At 40.7% G+C, this 14,053-nt stretch overlaps 1 protein-coding gene across 1 annotated transcript; it reads right to left on the reverse strand.

The window, feature by feature from the left end:
- Positions 1 to 567: 567 nt before the first annotated feature.
- Positions 568 to 13,799, reverse strand: LOC134969052 (intestinal mucin-like protein). Its single transcript, XM_063944757.1, has 5 exons — positions 13,610 to 13,799; positions 12,215 to 12,337; positions 6,231 to 6,291; positions 4,194 to 4,296; positions 568 to 1,206 (listed from the first exon to the last, which is right to left on the reverse strand). The coding sequence occupies exons 1-5, from the start codon at positions 13,757 to 13,759 to the stop codon at positions 1,035 to 1,037; spliced, it is 609 nt and encodes a 202-aa protein (XP_063800827.1). The 5' UTR covers positions 13,760 to 13,799; the 3' UTR covers positions 568 to 1,034.
- Between the last annotated feature and the right edge of the window lie 254 nt (positions 13,800 to 14,053).

The following is a 14,053-nucleotide window of genomic DNA, read 5'->3' on the forward strand; positions in this document are numbered from 1 at the left end:
TAAGTCAGACAGAACCCGAGATATCAGGCTGGAAAGAGCAATTAACAGGCTCATGATGGGGACCACTGCTTTGAAGTCAGATATCTCCAGTTCCTCAGGGCTGATTTTCAAACATCTGTTACCCCTGGAAAAAGAGGACCCTCAGCTTACAGCCTAGGCTCTTATACTCCTGGGGCCCTTGGGCAACTGCCCATTGAGCCCATACGAACAGACGGCCCTGGCACTTTTCTATAGAACCCAGACAGGAAAATCCTTTGAGTAATGTCACTGGTACAATTAAAAAAGGTAATACACACAATAATCTGTAAAACAGCCTACTGTATTTCATATTTATATAATAAAATGATAGGCTGACTTCTATTGGAAATATAAGCATAAATAAAGTTATATCCTATCTACTAGTGAGCTGGAGATTCCAACTGAACTCAAACCTGGAGATTCCACCTGAGCTCACTGCTAAAGTCAATTGTGTGTTTATTAACAATTTTAAAGAATTTGAAATGAGGACTTGTACAAAAAGTTACACAATTTAAAAAGAAAGACACAATGAGATAGTTGCTTTCAAATATATTGTATTTTTAAATACATACATGTTTCTATATCTGCATTGTCTATAATTATGTGTTCATTAGGAAACAAAATATATGTGCACAATAGTTGAAAATCAAGTGTTTAAAGAGTATGTTTCTGTTCCTATTGACTGTCAGGGCACGATATACTGCAAACAGGCAACTCATATTTGGGAACATAAGTTTACACTGCTGATATACAAGTTTTACTTAATTAGGACTCTCCAGGGATTTCGATTTATAATTAGGATGACATTATTCTTTGTAATTATTTTCATTACTGCAGTAAAGACATCTTCTATCGCTTATATGTATTACACTGGAGGGTCAATGTTTGCTGATACAATTTCATATACTGTACATTAGCAAAAATAAATCTTTTCTAAAGTGTAACCATAGCTTACTCTGATAATAGTTGCTGGCCTAGCAACATTTTTTTAAAGGATTTAATGTATTGCTTACAGTTTATTCTGTGAACACACAGGCTGCACCCTTACATGCACACTTCAGTATATCAGTGAATGTGTATCCTATTGTCTTTCCATTTGTACATTGCAGCTGGATATTCTTGGTGATGGTTTTTGAAGCTTGGCAACAGGTACAGTCATGTTCTTCCATTTTGGGAAAATTGGGGTGCCTGCAGAATTACAAATAAATTAATAAAATTGAGACAATATTTTTATATCAGTAATACAATCTAAAGGTGCATACACACGGTGCACTGTAACCTTTTGAGTTTGACTATATAGTCAAAATCGTAAGGAAATTTAGTGCAAATCGCACCATGTGTACACAGCTTGTGATACCGATGCGTGCTCCCGTGGGGTCGGTATCACAAGGGAAGATAGACTGTGCAGGCAAATCAATCTTGATTATATTGTGTACAATCTAGTACATACTGTACTGTAGTATAGTCAAAATTGACACTTAATCAAAATCTCACATAGTTAAAATCTCAAGTAAATTACAGTCGGTATCGGTGGTTCAGGGCTCCGGGGAGTTCAGGTGAAGTGGCAAAGTCAATAGATAGTCAATATCTCACCGTGTGTATGCACCTTAACAGGCAAAAATAATTTTAGATATTTTTTGTCTAGTAATAAAGTATTTTTCACTCATCAACTATCAGTGATCATGAAATACAGTAGATCACAGGTTCTCAAACTCGGTCCTCAGGACCCGACACAGTGCATGTTTTGCAGATAACCCAGCAGGTGCACAGGTATATTAATTATTCAGTAACACATTTTAAAAGGTCCACAGGTCAAGCTAATTATTTAATTTGCAATTATTTAAGGAGTCCTGGAATACGTGCACTGTGTGTGGTCCTGAGGATCGAGTTTGAGAACCTGTGCAGTAGATCTCACATGAGCTAAGAAGGCTTCTTTTCTCAAACTGCATTTATGTTCCAAGTTTGTACTGAGGTACTTTATAGCAAGCAAACAGGTCTATTCTAGAGATGTGTGTGAACCCCCCGTGTTTTGGTTTTGGCACTAAATCTTCTCGTTTTGATCTGTATTTCTTTAAAAAATAAATATAAAATCAGCTTAAATAATTTACTTTTTGACCTATTTGTGTTCCTACTGTATTAGTAATATCCGTTTCCAGTCAATTTAACCACTATGCTGCCTATAATATTGTTTTCACCAATTTTGGCAAAGGCTACAGTGAGCTAATGTATTATAGTAAACTTCAGAACAGTAGAAAGAAAAGTAAAAGAGAGACATGGAACAAACTATCATGGAAGGGGGAAAAAAATCATCCATATAGGGATCATTAACACTGTTTAATCTAAAATAAGTGACCTGAAAATGACAGTTACATGTACTTGGTAATGTAATTAGAAGTTCATTTAATCACAAACTGATCCGAACAGCAAATCACAAGCCTAATGAGTCAGGACAATGCAAGAGATTCAATCAAGGTAGAGTCACAGCCTTGTCAAGGTTGATAGCTACTAGGCCTCAAGAGTCAAGACAATGCAAGAGATTCAAGGCAGAGTAGCAGCCTGGTCAAGTATGATATGACTGGTGATAAGATTTAAGAAAATAATATGATATAATTATTAGTAGAATTTATTATATGCTGCCTGTCAAGCACATACAAGAAATGATGGCAAGAAGGATGAGCTGGTGATGGATGGCCTAGCAAGAGACAAGACTGTCAGCAATGCCCCAGTAAAGTATAGCCCATAATGAAAAGTAGTGCATGATAGAATTGTCCCACCCACCCGTATGTTGTATATTAAAAAGGGCATACACAGTTTAACAAGTCAAGCACTTCAGAGACAAGGATTGCCACCTTTGTGGCAGAAGTGCTTGATTTGTTTGGGCCCCACAGACAACATCCTAGTGGTATGGCTAAACCAAGCTACCAGTTGGCTTAAGGCATCTAACAGTGTTAATCATCATCACATCTGGAACATGACATCATTATCATCATCAAAATTCAACACTCATACACAAGTGGCACAGTATACTGTATTGATTTCACTTTGAAAAAAATACATGCTCACTTTTTAACAATGAAGAGCCTATTAGCAGCAGCACACACAGTAGCCTATTTGCAGTATTGTGTCTGACAAACACATAGTGTATACACAATGACAGTTACTGTATGCCTGCAGTCACTATTCCATCTACAGTACTTATTACAATTGTTTGTGCCCAAATGGCGCCCGATTGGCATTTTGATGGTGTCCTAATGGCGTTTGATTTTCTTTTACACAGTGCAGAGTCCCACACCCTCTCAAGTGTGAAATGGAGCATGATCACGAGGGATGGTCTCTTACATGCAATCCAAAACATGTCAGAAGTGATTTCCAAATAATTATGTTCTGCCTTGTTTTGAGATATGAATTTGCAGGGAATTCCAGAGCCAAGACTCGATTCTCCTTGGAAACCCCAAGTTCGGGTACAGTATATTCGGTTTTATACAAACTGAACGCGCACATCTCTAGTTTATTTGTTTCTGGATTGAAGATAAATATAAATGTAATTGCTGACCGGTTGCTGTTGGTGAATGAGCCATATACAACATTTGTATCTAACTACATCCTTCATTGCTCATGAGCAATGCTACTTAGTTAATCATTGAACATGGCAATCTTTGATAGTGAAGATTTTGAATTAGAATTTGTATTTATTTCAACTGCATATTAACACTTGAATGTCCTCTTTATTGGTGCAATAATAATTTGTGAATGATAAATTTACCAGCCTCTTTTGAACTGCATATAACATTGCTGATTTATTATTCATAACAGATATATGTTATTTTATTGTATAGCAAATCTCATGATTAAATACCAGGAATACACTTAAAATAGATTTTTTGTAGAAGCATAACTTGAAACATGTTTTAGAGGAACTCTGATCTTAGGAATTTTTGCTTACATTTATTTGCACTTTTTACTGTTATTACATAGCGATAGCTTATACATTCCCATGTGACACCTTTTGCACACCAATGATCTCATATTAACTGGTGTTAAGGAGGCCTGAAAAACATCTGATAAGTGTTGTTGAACAATCCAAGCATACACTTCCAGCTACAGGGTGCTCAAGTATGATGTACATATTATTTGCCCCTTTTCTCTCCTTAAAAACGTATACTAGTATATCCCACCTGGAGACAGAGCTACAGTAACCTTCGCAGTTGTTTAGAGTCACATTGGCTGAGCATTCTCCGCTTTCTATAATCTTCCATGACTTCATTACATCACACTTGCCTGTATTGGGAAGCAAAATAATCTTTACTGTATGCTGTGGTTACGGATGTCAGCTTAACCAAACAGTGTTGAGTACTTGATGCAAAAGAGTTAACGTGGCTTTAAAATCCGGTATGACCAAAATAGATTTTTATGTCGTCAGATCTATTATTTTTATAATATGATCATTTAGGTTACTTAATTCTAAATTATATGACCTTGTATACAGTGTGATCATTTATGTAACAATAGCAAATACATTTACTAATTAAAGAAAAGGACATAAGTGAGACAATGACAAGTTTTCTGGATGCAATAAAACTTGGAAAGAGAGAAAAGATCTGTGTTTCACAAAAGCTTTCAATTTCTACTGGTGTAAATTTACTAAGACAGGAGTTCTATTTAAGATGGGATGTTGCCCATAGCAACCAATCAGATTATACTTTTCATTTATCTAGCACCTTCTAGAAGATAATACCTGTAATCTGATTGGTTGCTATGGGCAACATCTCATCTTAAATAGAACTCTTATCTTAGTAAATTTACCCCACTGTATGACGTGAGTAAGCCATAAAACAGTACCTATCATGCACAATTACTGCAATATTATATTATTGAATAATCTCGCCTTAGGGCAGTGGTTTCCAAACTTTTTTGAATCACGGGGGGTCATTCCGAGTTGTTCGCTCGTTGCAGATTTTCGCAACGGAGTGATTAAGGCAAAAATGCGCATGCGCATGGTACACAGTGCGCATGCACTAAGTATTTTAGCACAAAACGTAGTAGATTTACTCACGTCCGAACGAAGAATTTTCATCGTTGAAGTGATCGGAGTGTGATTGACAGGAAGTGGGTGTTTCTGGGCGGAAACTGGCCGTTTTATGGGAGTGTGCGGAAAAACGCAGGCGTGTCAGGGAAAAACGCGGGAGTGTCTGGAGAAACGGGGGAGTGGCTGGCCGAACACAGGGCGTGTGTGTGACGTCAAACCAGGAACGAAACGGCCTGAGCTGATCGCAATCTGTTAGTAGGTCTGGAGCTACTCAGAAACTGCTAAAAAATTTCTAATTGCAATTCTGCGAATCTTTTGTTCACTATTCTGCTAAGCTAAGATACACCCCCAGAGGGCGGCGGCCTAGCGTGTGCAATGCTGCTAAAATCTGCTAGCGAGCAAACAACTCAGAATGACCCCCACGGTGCCCTAAAATATCAGAATTTTTTTCACGGCACCCCTAGGCCAAAAATTTCTTATTGAGAAATTTAGAAAGAAATATTACATTAAGTAGATCACGTTTATATGTCATCCTTAGGGTCAGTTGTGTGGTGAGGGACAAGATTTGCTTCTGTTTGGCCACATATTTTATGACTGGCAGCCACCAGCAATGGTTTTGCCTATTATATTGACCATGAATAATTTGTATTGGTCCTGGACCACCAACCCAGGGCACCCCTGCAAGTGTCCCAAGGCACCCCAGGGAGCCACAGCACACAGTTTGGGAACCTCTGCCTTAGGGCATGATTCCAATTTGTGTAGAATTGCATAGCCGCAGGTCAGTGGCTGGGCATTTCCACACAAATAAAATGCAAATGCAGCAGAAGGCATCTGCAGGAGATAGATGCCTATTGCCTGCATCTGAGATCTGAGTGGACTGAGGATGCAGCATCGGATCACCATAGCAACCAACAATCGCAACTTGCAATGTTAGCTGAAGTTTACTCAAACTGGCCGTAAGATCTGGATGTCGCCCCCGCTCTGCCCCCAAACATTGCAGAGTGTAAATCATGCTGTGACTAAGAGGAGGCTGCGTGCAATATCGCAAGACCCGTTCTGCACATGTGCAGACCCACAAACATCAGACCTGTATGTAAACTATCGGTCTGGAGTACAAATCGAGTCAGGCCCTTAGTTCTCTGGCAGTAGTAACAAGAAAAATAAAATAAATAATTATCATACTTACGTGGTTCACAATATTGTAGTGTACAACATCCATCTGTGCTTGTAACATTAACCAATATACCCTGTGGATATATAATAAACAACATCTCTTAAAATGTCAACATTTTACTTTACATTCCATTGATCTTATTCCCAGCATATACTGTATTATTGCTATCAAGTAAATTGCACCTAACAACCATTGCTTTACTGAAAAGTCCCTGGGTCCAAAAGCTTAACCAGAATGTCCTAGAGTCCTAGAGTCAGACAGAGGTAGACCCTAGTGCAGCGAGTTATGACTGTAGATAAGTCATATGATTATTTTGTTGTTAAGTTGTAGAAATCGTCCTATCACAGACCATTCTGGTGCTTCCATAATCCTAAAGCAACAGAAAGAATCATGTTGCTCTGGGCCTACAGTACATAGCATAATGAGATGAAGTGAGGCCCAAATACAGTAGCACAAGTGTGGAGATGTGTCCCGCTAGGGATACATCAGGGGCCGGCACTGGGGCAGTGTACAGTATCTGCTACCAGGGCTAGTGAAGCAGCAGCAGCAGGCTTGTGAATTTGACACCACCTTTGAGCCAATCATTGCTTGTGAACTGGCAGCCAATGAGAAGTGACCACGGCAAGCCAATCACATTTCTCTGCATCATAGCTCCACCTGCACGCATAAGATGCCGCCGGGTAGTAGAATCTGCTTGGCAGCAGAGGGAGAAGAGAGAAGACATCCATAGAAGAGGTCCAGCGGCTGAAGAAAAGGCCAAAAGATGATGCAGTCAAGAACAAAGGGTGTGCCAGTTGGAGGCAGAGAAGAAGAGGTGGCGCAGCTTGCCAGGATGGGTAAGTGGCAGAAGAAGGAAGAGGACCGGAGAATGCAGCTATTGGAGGAAACAACAAAACTAATGAAGATCCATAATGCAGCCACTCCCAGCGATATAGGTAGGCCACCTGTGAGACCTGCTGTTACCACATCCCTAGACCACCAGGTGTCAGGCACTAGACCTGTGGGCATAATGAGGCCTTAGGCCTGTGCCACAAGTTAGGTGGGCAGTATGCCCATGTCCCCCCATATTTAGAGTGACAATGGGCATTAGGTCCAGGTTGCTCCAACGTGCCCACAGGGGCCTGAGCCTCACCTTATGTAAAGTCATTAAGCCTAGAATTTGCCCTTGAAGCAGGCAGGCCAATGGGCCTGAGCCTCATAAACAAAGGGGACCTGAGCATTAGGCCTAGGTCACTTAAATGTGTCCTGGTATATAGTGGCTTTGGACATTAGGCCCAGTCCACTTCAACTGTATCACTTAGTTAGGCCAGAGCCCACATGAGTGATGCTGGGTATTAGGTCCAGGTCATTTACATTAAGTGTACTGGCTTGTTTGGCAAAGGTGGGCAAGCTGTGTAGCTCCCAAACTCTCTAGCAGCATTCCTTTTTCCTTATAAGTGGAGGGCTTTCAGGCCCCCACCTAAAGAGCCATTTCTTCACCAAGGTAAATTAGTCCCCCTCTTACCAGCAAGAAGAGGAGCTGGCCAGCTCTGTATAGGCAGGGGTTTAAAGAGACAGTACTAAGTGCTATGCTTGTCTTGTATAACTGTAATTTCTGTAATGTACCTGTGCAGGGTGAACTGTAGAGTAGATTGCAGGTTGTGTTGCACTAAACTTATTGTTGTATGTTAGGTCAAAAAGTTGAGGCAGGGGCAGATTTAGGGGTCATGGCTCCTCTAGGCACAACAGTAATGGCTGCCCCCACCTGCCTAATTTTATTATTTTAATTGATTATTATCAATAAGCCCTCATTTGATGATTGCCAATTTAATATCATAATAAAAAAGCCATGAAATATGATTTTTTTATTATTATTATGCATACATATTTACTAAGTAGAACAGCTTACAGGGGCAGTCCTACCCATTTCCACTCCACTCAATATGGTACAGTAAAGTTGAAATATTTAGCAGTAAGTGGTAAATTTCAGTCTTACAGTACTAAAACAAGAATCCAAGTACCAGCCCTAGGCACTTGCCTCACGTGCCTAATGGGAAATTCACCACTGAGTTGAGGGCCTTGTTTGTTATTGTTGTGATAGCGAGGATAGCTTGTGACACATTTAAATTGGGATTAGGTCTTGCATGGCTGTGCTGTTTATTGTCTTCTTACAAGAACCTGTAAGAAAGCAAGTTGGACGAAGGTCAAGGAGTGTCACTGGTACCATCTTTTTTTTGTCTGTCTCTTTCTTCCTCTTTCACTTAAGCCCAATATGCCTATTTGAAAGTCTTGGTCGGGTAGGGTGTTGCAGTCATCGTGAAGATAGGACAACACTCACATATTGTCCAACCTCCTTGACCTCTTTCTTTGTGTCCAGCCTACACACCATGACCAGCTGCTACACGTACAGCCTGAAGGTGAGAGAGGGCAATGGTTGGTAGGCCACAAGACTGTACCTGCATGGCAGCAAGCGACACCAACCCACCACACTTTTGCATAAGTTAATGAATATAAATTGAATAGCTTCTTTTCCATAGTGGTCTGTTTTTATGATGTAAATTGAATGTTGTTTCTATAAAAGCACTATTTAATGAACATGAATAGAATAGCTTCTAATCTTTCATGGTTTCAATAGAAACCGCTGCCATATAGAACAAGCCCCCACAGCAGATTGTCATTTAGAAACTGCCGGGGATCAACTGCAGATTAAGAGGCTAATTCAGGTTGGATTGCAAATTGCCATCCAACCGGTATATTTACGATCGCCCAGTGGGGGGGGGGGGGGGGGCGGGCAACGCTCCATTTCCAGGGAGGAGACGGAGCATTGCGGGGACGGTGGGGCGTGAAGGGGGGGGGGGCGGAGGCGGCCAAACTGGGGGGCGTGTTGGGGGGTGATCATGGCAGCTGTGGCCCTGCTGGGGCCCCGCGGGGGGTTGGGCAATGCTCCAATTCCAGGTAGGAGACAGAACGTTGCGGGGACGGTGCGGCGCGTATGGGGGGTGGAGGCGGCCAAATGGTGGCGTGTCGGGGGGTGATCATGGTGGCTGCAGCCGCCGCTATCGTGAACACAGCGGTGGGGCCCTGGCAGGAGGCATCACTAATTTCTACAACGAAGCAGAAATTGCGAGGCGATCGCCATTTCTGCTTCATCAAGGGAGGGGGGTGCCAGCGATGGGCGGCCCCCAGCATGCTAGGAAATGGATAGCAAATTCTGCTAATTAGCATAATTTGCTATCCTTACTGAATTTGGCAATAAATTTAGACACCAAAACGACCTTTAAATGCTGTCAATTAGAAATAGAAACCGATGGTGTTATCTGGTGGTTTCTAAATGACACCAAAGCCGCAGTTTAGTAAATTTATCCCTATGACTTGTGAATCAAATAATGGAAAAATAATTCTTTATATAATTCAGTTATTCTAATCACCATAAAGGTATAGTTTTCTACACAGCAGCATGTTTAAATGTCAGGGTTCAGAAAAATGTCTTATATCCCCAATAACAGCAGCATTGGCGTATATAATTCATCCTTTCTACAAACACGTTCCTAACATTATTCCTGATTTATTGTTAATTCTACCATCTCCATTATCCTAACCTTGTTGTTTTCACTGAATCTAATTTCTCTTTTCTCTGGTTTCCATTAACTTTTTGTTAGTTATGTGTATAGAAGAAAATCTTCACAAAAGCACAGGATGCTCCGCCGCAATAGCCAATTTCTATTGGTACCTTTATGCTAATTCTGTGTCTTGTGGCTACAAGTTTTCTATTACAGGGCTTTCTTTAGTTAGTTTAGCTTGCTTTTGATTAATCATCTGCTGAATTGAATGCAAAGAAGAGAAAAGCAATAGAGTGGTGGGGTATCACCAACGGTGGGACTTGGCCCCATATTGTAGATGCTTCCCTACGCCCTGATTATATTCTTAATAATAATAACATTTTATTTATATAGCGCTCTTCTCTATTAGGACTCAGAGCGATTAAAAGATAAAATTAACATAATACAATACAGAACCAATGAGCATGGAAATACTAAAGGGACACCCAGGAAATGCTTGAATAAACAGGAAAGTCTTGAGTCTATTTTTGAAGGACTGTGCGGTGAAGCAAGTTATATAGAGTCGGAGCCGCATGGTTAAAAGTTTGACCCCCAGATGAATTGCAGGAGATTGTAGGTACTGCTAAAAGTCCTTCAGCGGGACAGTAAGGAATCAGAAGCTGCTTTAGATTATCTTTGTCCATGGTCATGTAGGGCTTTGAAAGTCAGTAATCCAATTTTCAAAATGATTTGCCATCTTACAGGCAGCCAGTGGAGTAATTAGAGGATGGGTGTTAAATGACTGGAATGGTGCTGGTTGGTTAACAGCCTGGCAGCTGCATTTTGTGCCAGCTGTAAGCAGTTCAACTCTTTTGCTGGGAGACCAAGGTAGAAGGCATTGCAATAGTCTATTTGAGATTATACAAATGCATGTATGACTTTTGGCAGATCTCTAGAGGGAATTAAGTGCTTGATCCTGGCTATGTTCCTCAGATGAAAGAATGAGGATATGATTGTGGCTGATATCTGATGTTTAAGCATCAAGTCACCATCCAGGACAATGCCAAGATTCCTCACCACAGGATCAGTGGTTTGTAATTCTGAACCCCGAGTGTAAGTCCAGTTGGTTGGCTATGCTGCAGTATTGTCCTTTGAAGTTGAGGTCCTATCATAAGGATCTCTGTTTTATCAGAATTCAGTCGCAGCCAACTGGCACGCATCCACACATCGAGCTCAGCTAGACAGTCATTTAGGGTTATTTTTGGGTTCTTAGTATCTTGTGTGGACTTGGACATACAGTAAAGTTCTCTTCTTGAGAACATGGCATTATAGGAGCAGAAGTCAACTTCACAGGTAAAGAGCTAATAGTTGCTGTTCTTCAATGTCAGTGGCCAGCGCACAGGTTGGGGGCACAGTGGGGAAAATAATGACATTGGCATTATACGGCATACAGCACATGCCCCATTATACTGGCAACCTAGGTGTCAGCTTAGTTTATAATAGTTGTACCACCAGCCCCAGAAATGGGTTATGATGACTTTAGCAAAAGTGTCCCATTTACAAAACTAAACTCTACAAGTTCTGTGTTTTCAATATGTGGACAATTTTTACATAAAAGTATGAGCAGATCACTTTGCAGTATTTTCAGAATAGATGGCGGCAAAGCTCCCATGTGAAAGGGCCCTTATAAATGAATGCATTTTTGTTTATTTAACTTGCATGTCTCAATGCAAACCTTTCCAAATCCTGCGCTCTTGTAATTGACTCGCATAATGTAGGTCATGACTATACACACATACCATACTGCTAACATTCAAGCAGGGTTATATCAAATTCAAGTTTAACTGGTACATTTTTTTGTGAAGACTCTTTTTGTTTTCATATCAGAAATTTACTCCTGCTTCGAAGTAAGCTAGTAATTCAAGACAAGTAAGCTATATACAGTATGTTGGCAACACCTGTATTTTTCTAGAAGTTAAGATTTCTTGTACTTAGTGGTGCAAGTAGAAATATTTTCTTAGTGGTACGGAGTGTCAAAAAATGGGCGTGGTCATGTGTTGTGAGGCGGCGTGGCCACATGCTGCTAGTGGGAGTGGCTACATTACACTAGCGGTGTGGCCACATGCCAGCCCCTCTTTTTTTATATCTGGAGGCAAGGCTAAACATATATAGTAATGCCTCCAGTATAATAGAAATATATAGTGATACTTCCAGTATAATAGAAATATATAGTAATGCCACCAGTTTAATAACAATATATAGTAATGCCTCCACAGGAAAATACAGCCACTGTCGCACTCCCAGTAACCCTGACAAAGTGGGAGGAGCCATCATGCTGCCAAGTCTTGTTGCTTTGTGGCACATTATAATTGTGGTAATGGCAAAGTGTGTGGCAGGTGGTACTGAGTACCCGCTGCCAAATTCTAATGGGTACTCCGTACACGAGCGTACCCGCATACTTGCACTGCTGTACTATACCTTTTCACATTCTACAGGCTTTTGCTCCGGACATGACATGATCCTTTTGATAACAATAAATGTATTTGGTTCACATTCATAGCATGTGCAGTTATCACCAGGGGGACGCCATAAGATTCCAGGCTGTAAGATAAAATTATTACATTCTAATTCTAACAACTGTAATATATTTATAGTTTAGTATAAAAAATGCTACAGTAAATAGTGACTATAGAGTATTTGAAAGGAGGGAAGAGATTTATATTTACATTCTCTATATAGGAAGGGTTACACATATTGAGAAATGTTTTTTACACATTATCTGCTGTGGCAAGGATTGGGGATTATATTTGTTATTGCCTTGCCCCTTCACGATGTACTGTACGTGGGAAGATGCAATTTAAGTCACATTTTTACCAATGTATTGCAAACATACCATCATTTTGCATTGGTATGCCGCATTGTGCCCATTCATACCACCACCCAGAAACAGTGCCCTCAATATGTCCAAACTGTGCATCAACATACTGTAGCATCACATGATGGACAATGCTCCTACTGTATGTCCTTAGTGTGTACCCATGGTGTATCATTGACACTGTGTGGGCATTCAGAGCCTGATTCAGAGAAGGATGCAGTAGCACAGCTAAAACTGCTAATGGTGCAGGAGGCATCTCATGCAAATAAACACCTCCTGCTGGCATCTCTGTTCCGTTGCTTCATCCAAGGACGCAGCACTGAAACATCTACATGGACGATGGCCATCTGAGTAACACTTAGTTACTCAAGATGGCCGGTGTTTTCATGGAGCTGGGGCCAGTGAAGGTGTGTTCAAGGATACAGTTACAGGTCTTGGCTTGCCCAGAAAATGGGGCCAAAATGCCCCAGTTTTCTGAAACGCAGGCTGTCACTGCCCCCAAATAGACGCAACATGTCAATCATGCTGACGTTTATTGGGCACTACGAATGTTGCCACAGACAGAGATCTGCACATGTGCATTACAGATCCTGTGCATGCACAGTTCTGAAAACATCAAGAGAAGTACATCTCTAAATCTGGCCTTCAGTCACTGCCCCCACTGTTGTCCCATATGCTTCCACATTCTATCACTGTCCCCACATGGCATCTCTGTGTCCTCTTATCTCACTCTGTAGCTATAGTACAGGTCACAAAATCCCTTCACCTGGCACTGACAGCCCTGCATCTGCGATTAGAAGCACTTCTCTGAGGAGGAACTTATGGCATCAGGTGATAAATTAAACACCACCCATTTTATTTCTATGTTAAAACCATAATTCTTCAATGCAAAGGTAATATTTAATAAATTAAGTACTGTAATAAATTCATCCCCATTGAAATGCCATATACACTTATTTTGTCTCAATGGATACTTCGGTTGAGAAGCTCATACATACCTTGATCAGTACAGTGTTATTGAGAATGCAGGAAGACTGAACGCACTTTCCACAGCACTCTCCATTTATTTTTTTGTGTGTGAATCCCTGGAAACCAAAATTGAGTAATATTTCATTGTCATCACCAATTAGAAGCAGAACAAGGAACATTTAAATAAAACATAGCTGTTTTAACCCCTTGTAATGTATGAGACTGTCAACCTCTGACCCGAACTCTTGGGATTAAGAACATTTTTGATTGACTCAGAGTTCCCCAATCACTGCTCTCATTTTGAATATGAAACTTTATTGAACAGAAGCCTGATGCAATGCATGGTTTCCTGATCTGCTTTTTATCTCCCACAGAATTACACAGAGCCACATCACTATTTATATGTCAGCATAAATGTAGTTTATGCTGCAACTGCCTTGAAACTGTTTATGTATAAAAGTTGGTACCCATGC

The sequence above is a fragment of the Pseudophryne corroboree genome, chromosome 11 (assembly GCF_028390025.1).
Source record: "Pseudophryne corroboree isolate aPseCor3 chromosome 11, aPseCor3.hap2, whole genome shotgun sequence".
In the NCBI taxonomy this organism is placed as follows: domain Eukaryota; kingdom Metazoa; phylum Chordata; class Amphibia; order Anura; family Myobatrachidae; genus Pseudophryne; species Pseudophryne corroboree.

Excerpts from the sequence above, each read along its gene's own strand:
- LOC134969052 (XM_063944757.1), bottom strand. The coding sequence starts at position 13,759 with ATGTTCCTTGTTCTGCTTCTAATTGGTGATGACAATGAAATATTACTC. Across the intron at positions 6,292-12,214 it reads AGCCTGTAGAATGTGAAAAG|GGTATATTGGTTAATGTTAC; the intron begins GTATAGTACAGC and ends ATATATCCACAG. Across the intron at positions 1,207-4,193 it reads TACTGTAGCTCTGTCTCCAG|GCACCCCAATTTTCCCAAAA; the intron begins GTGGGATATACT and ends GTAATTCTGCAG.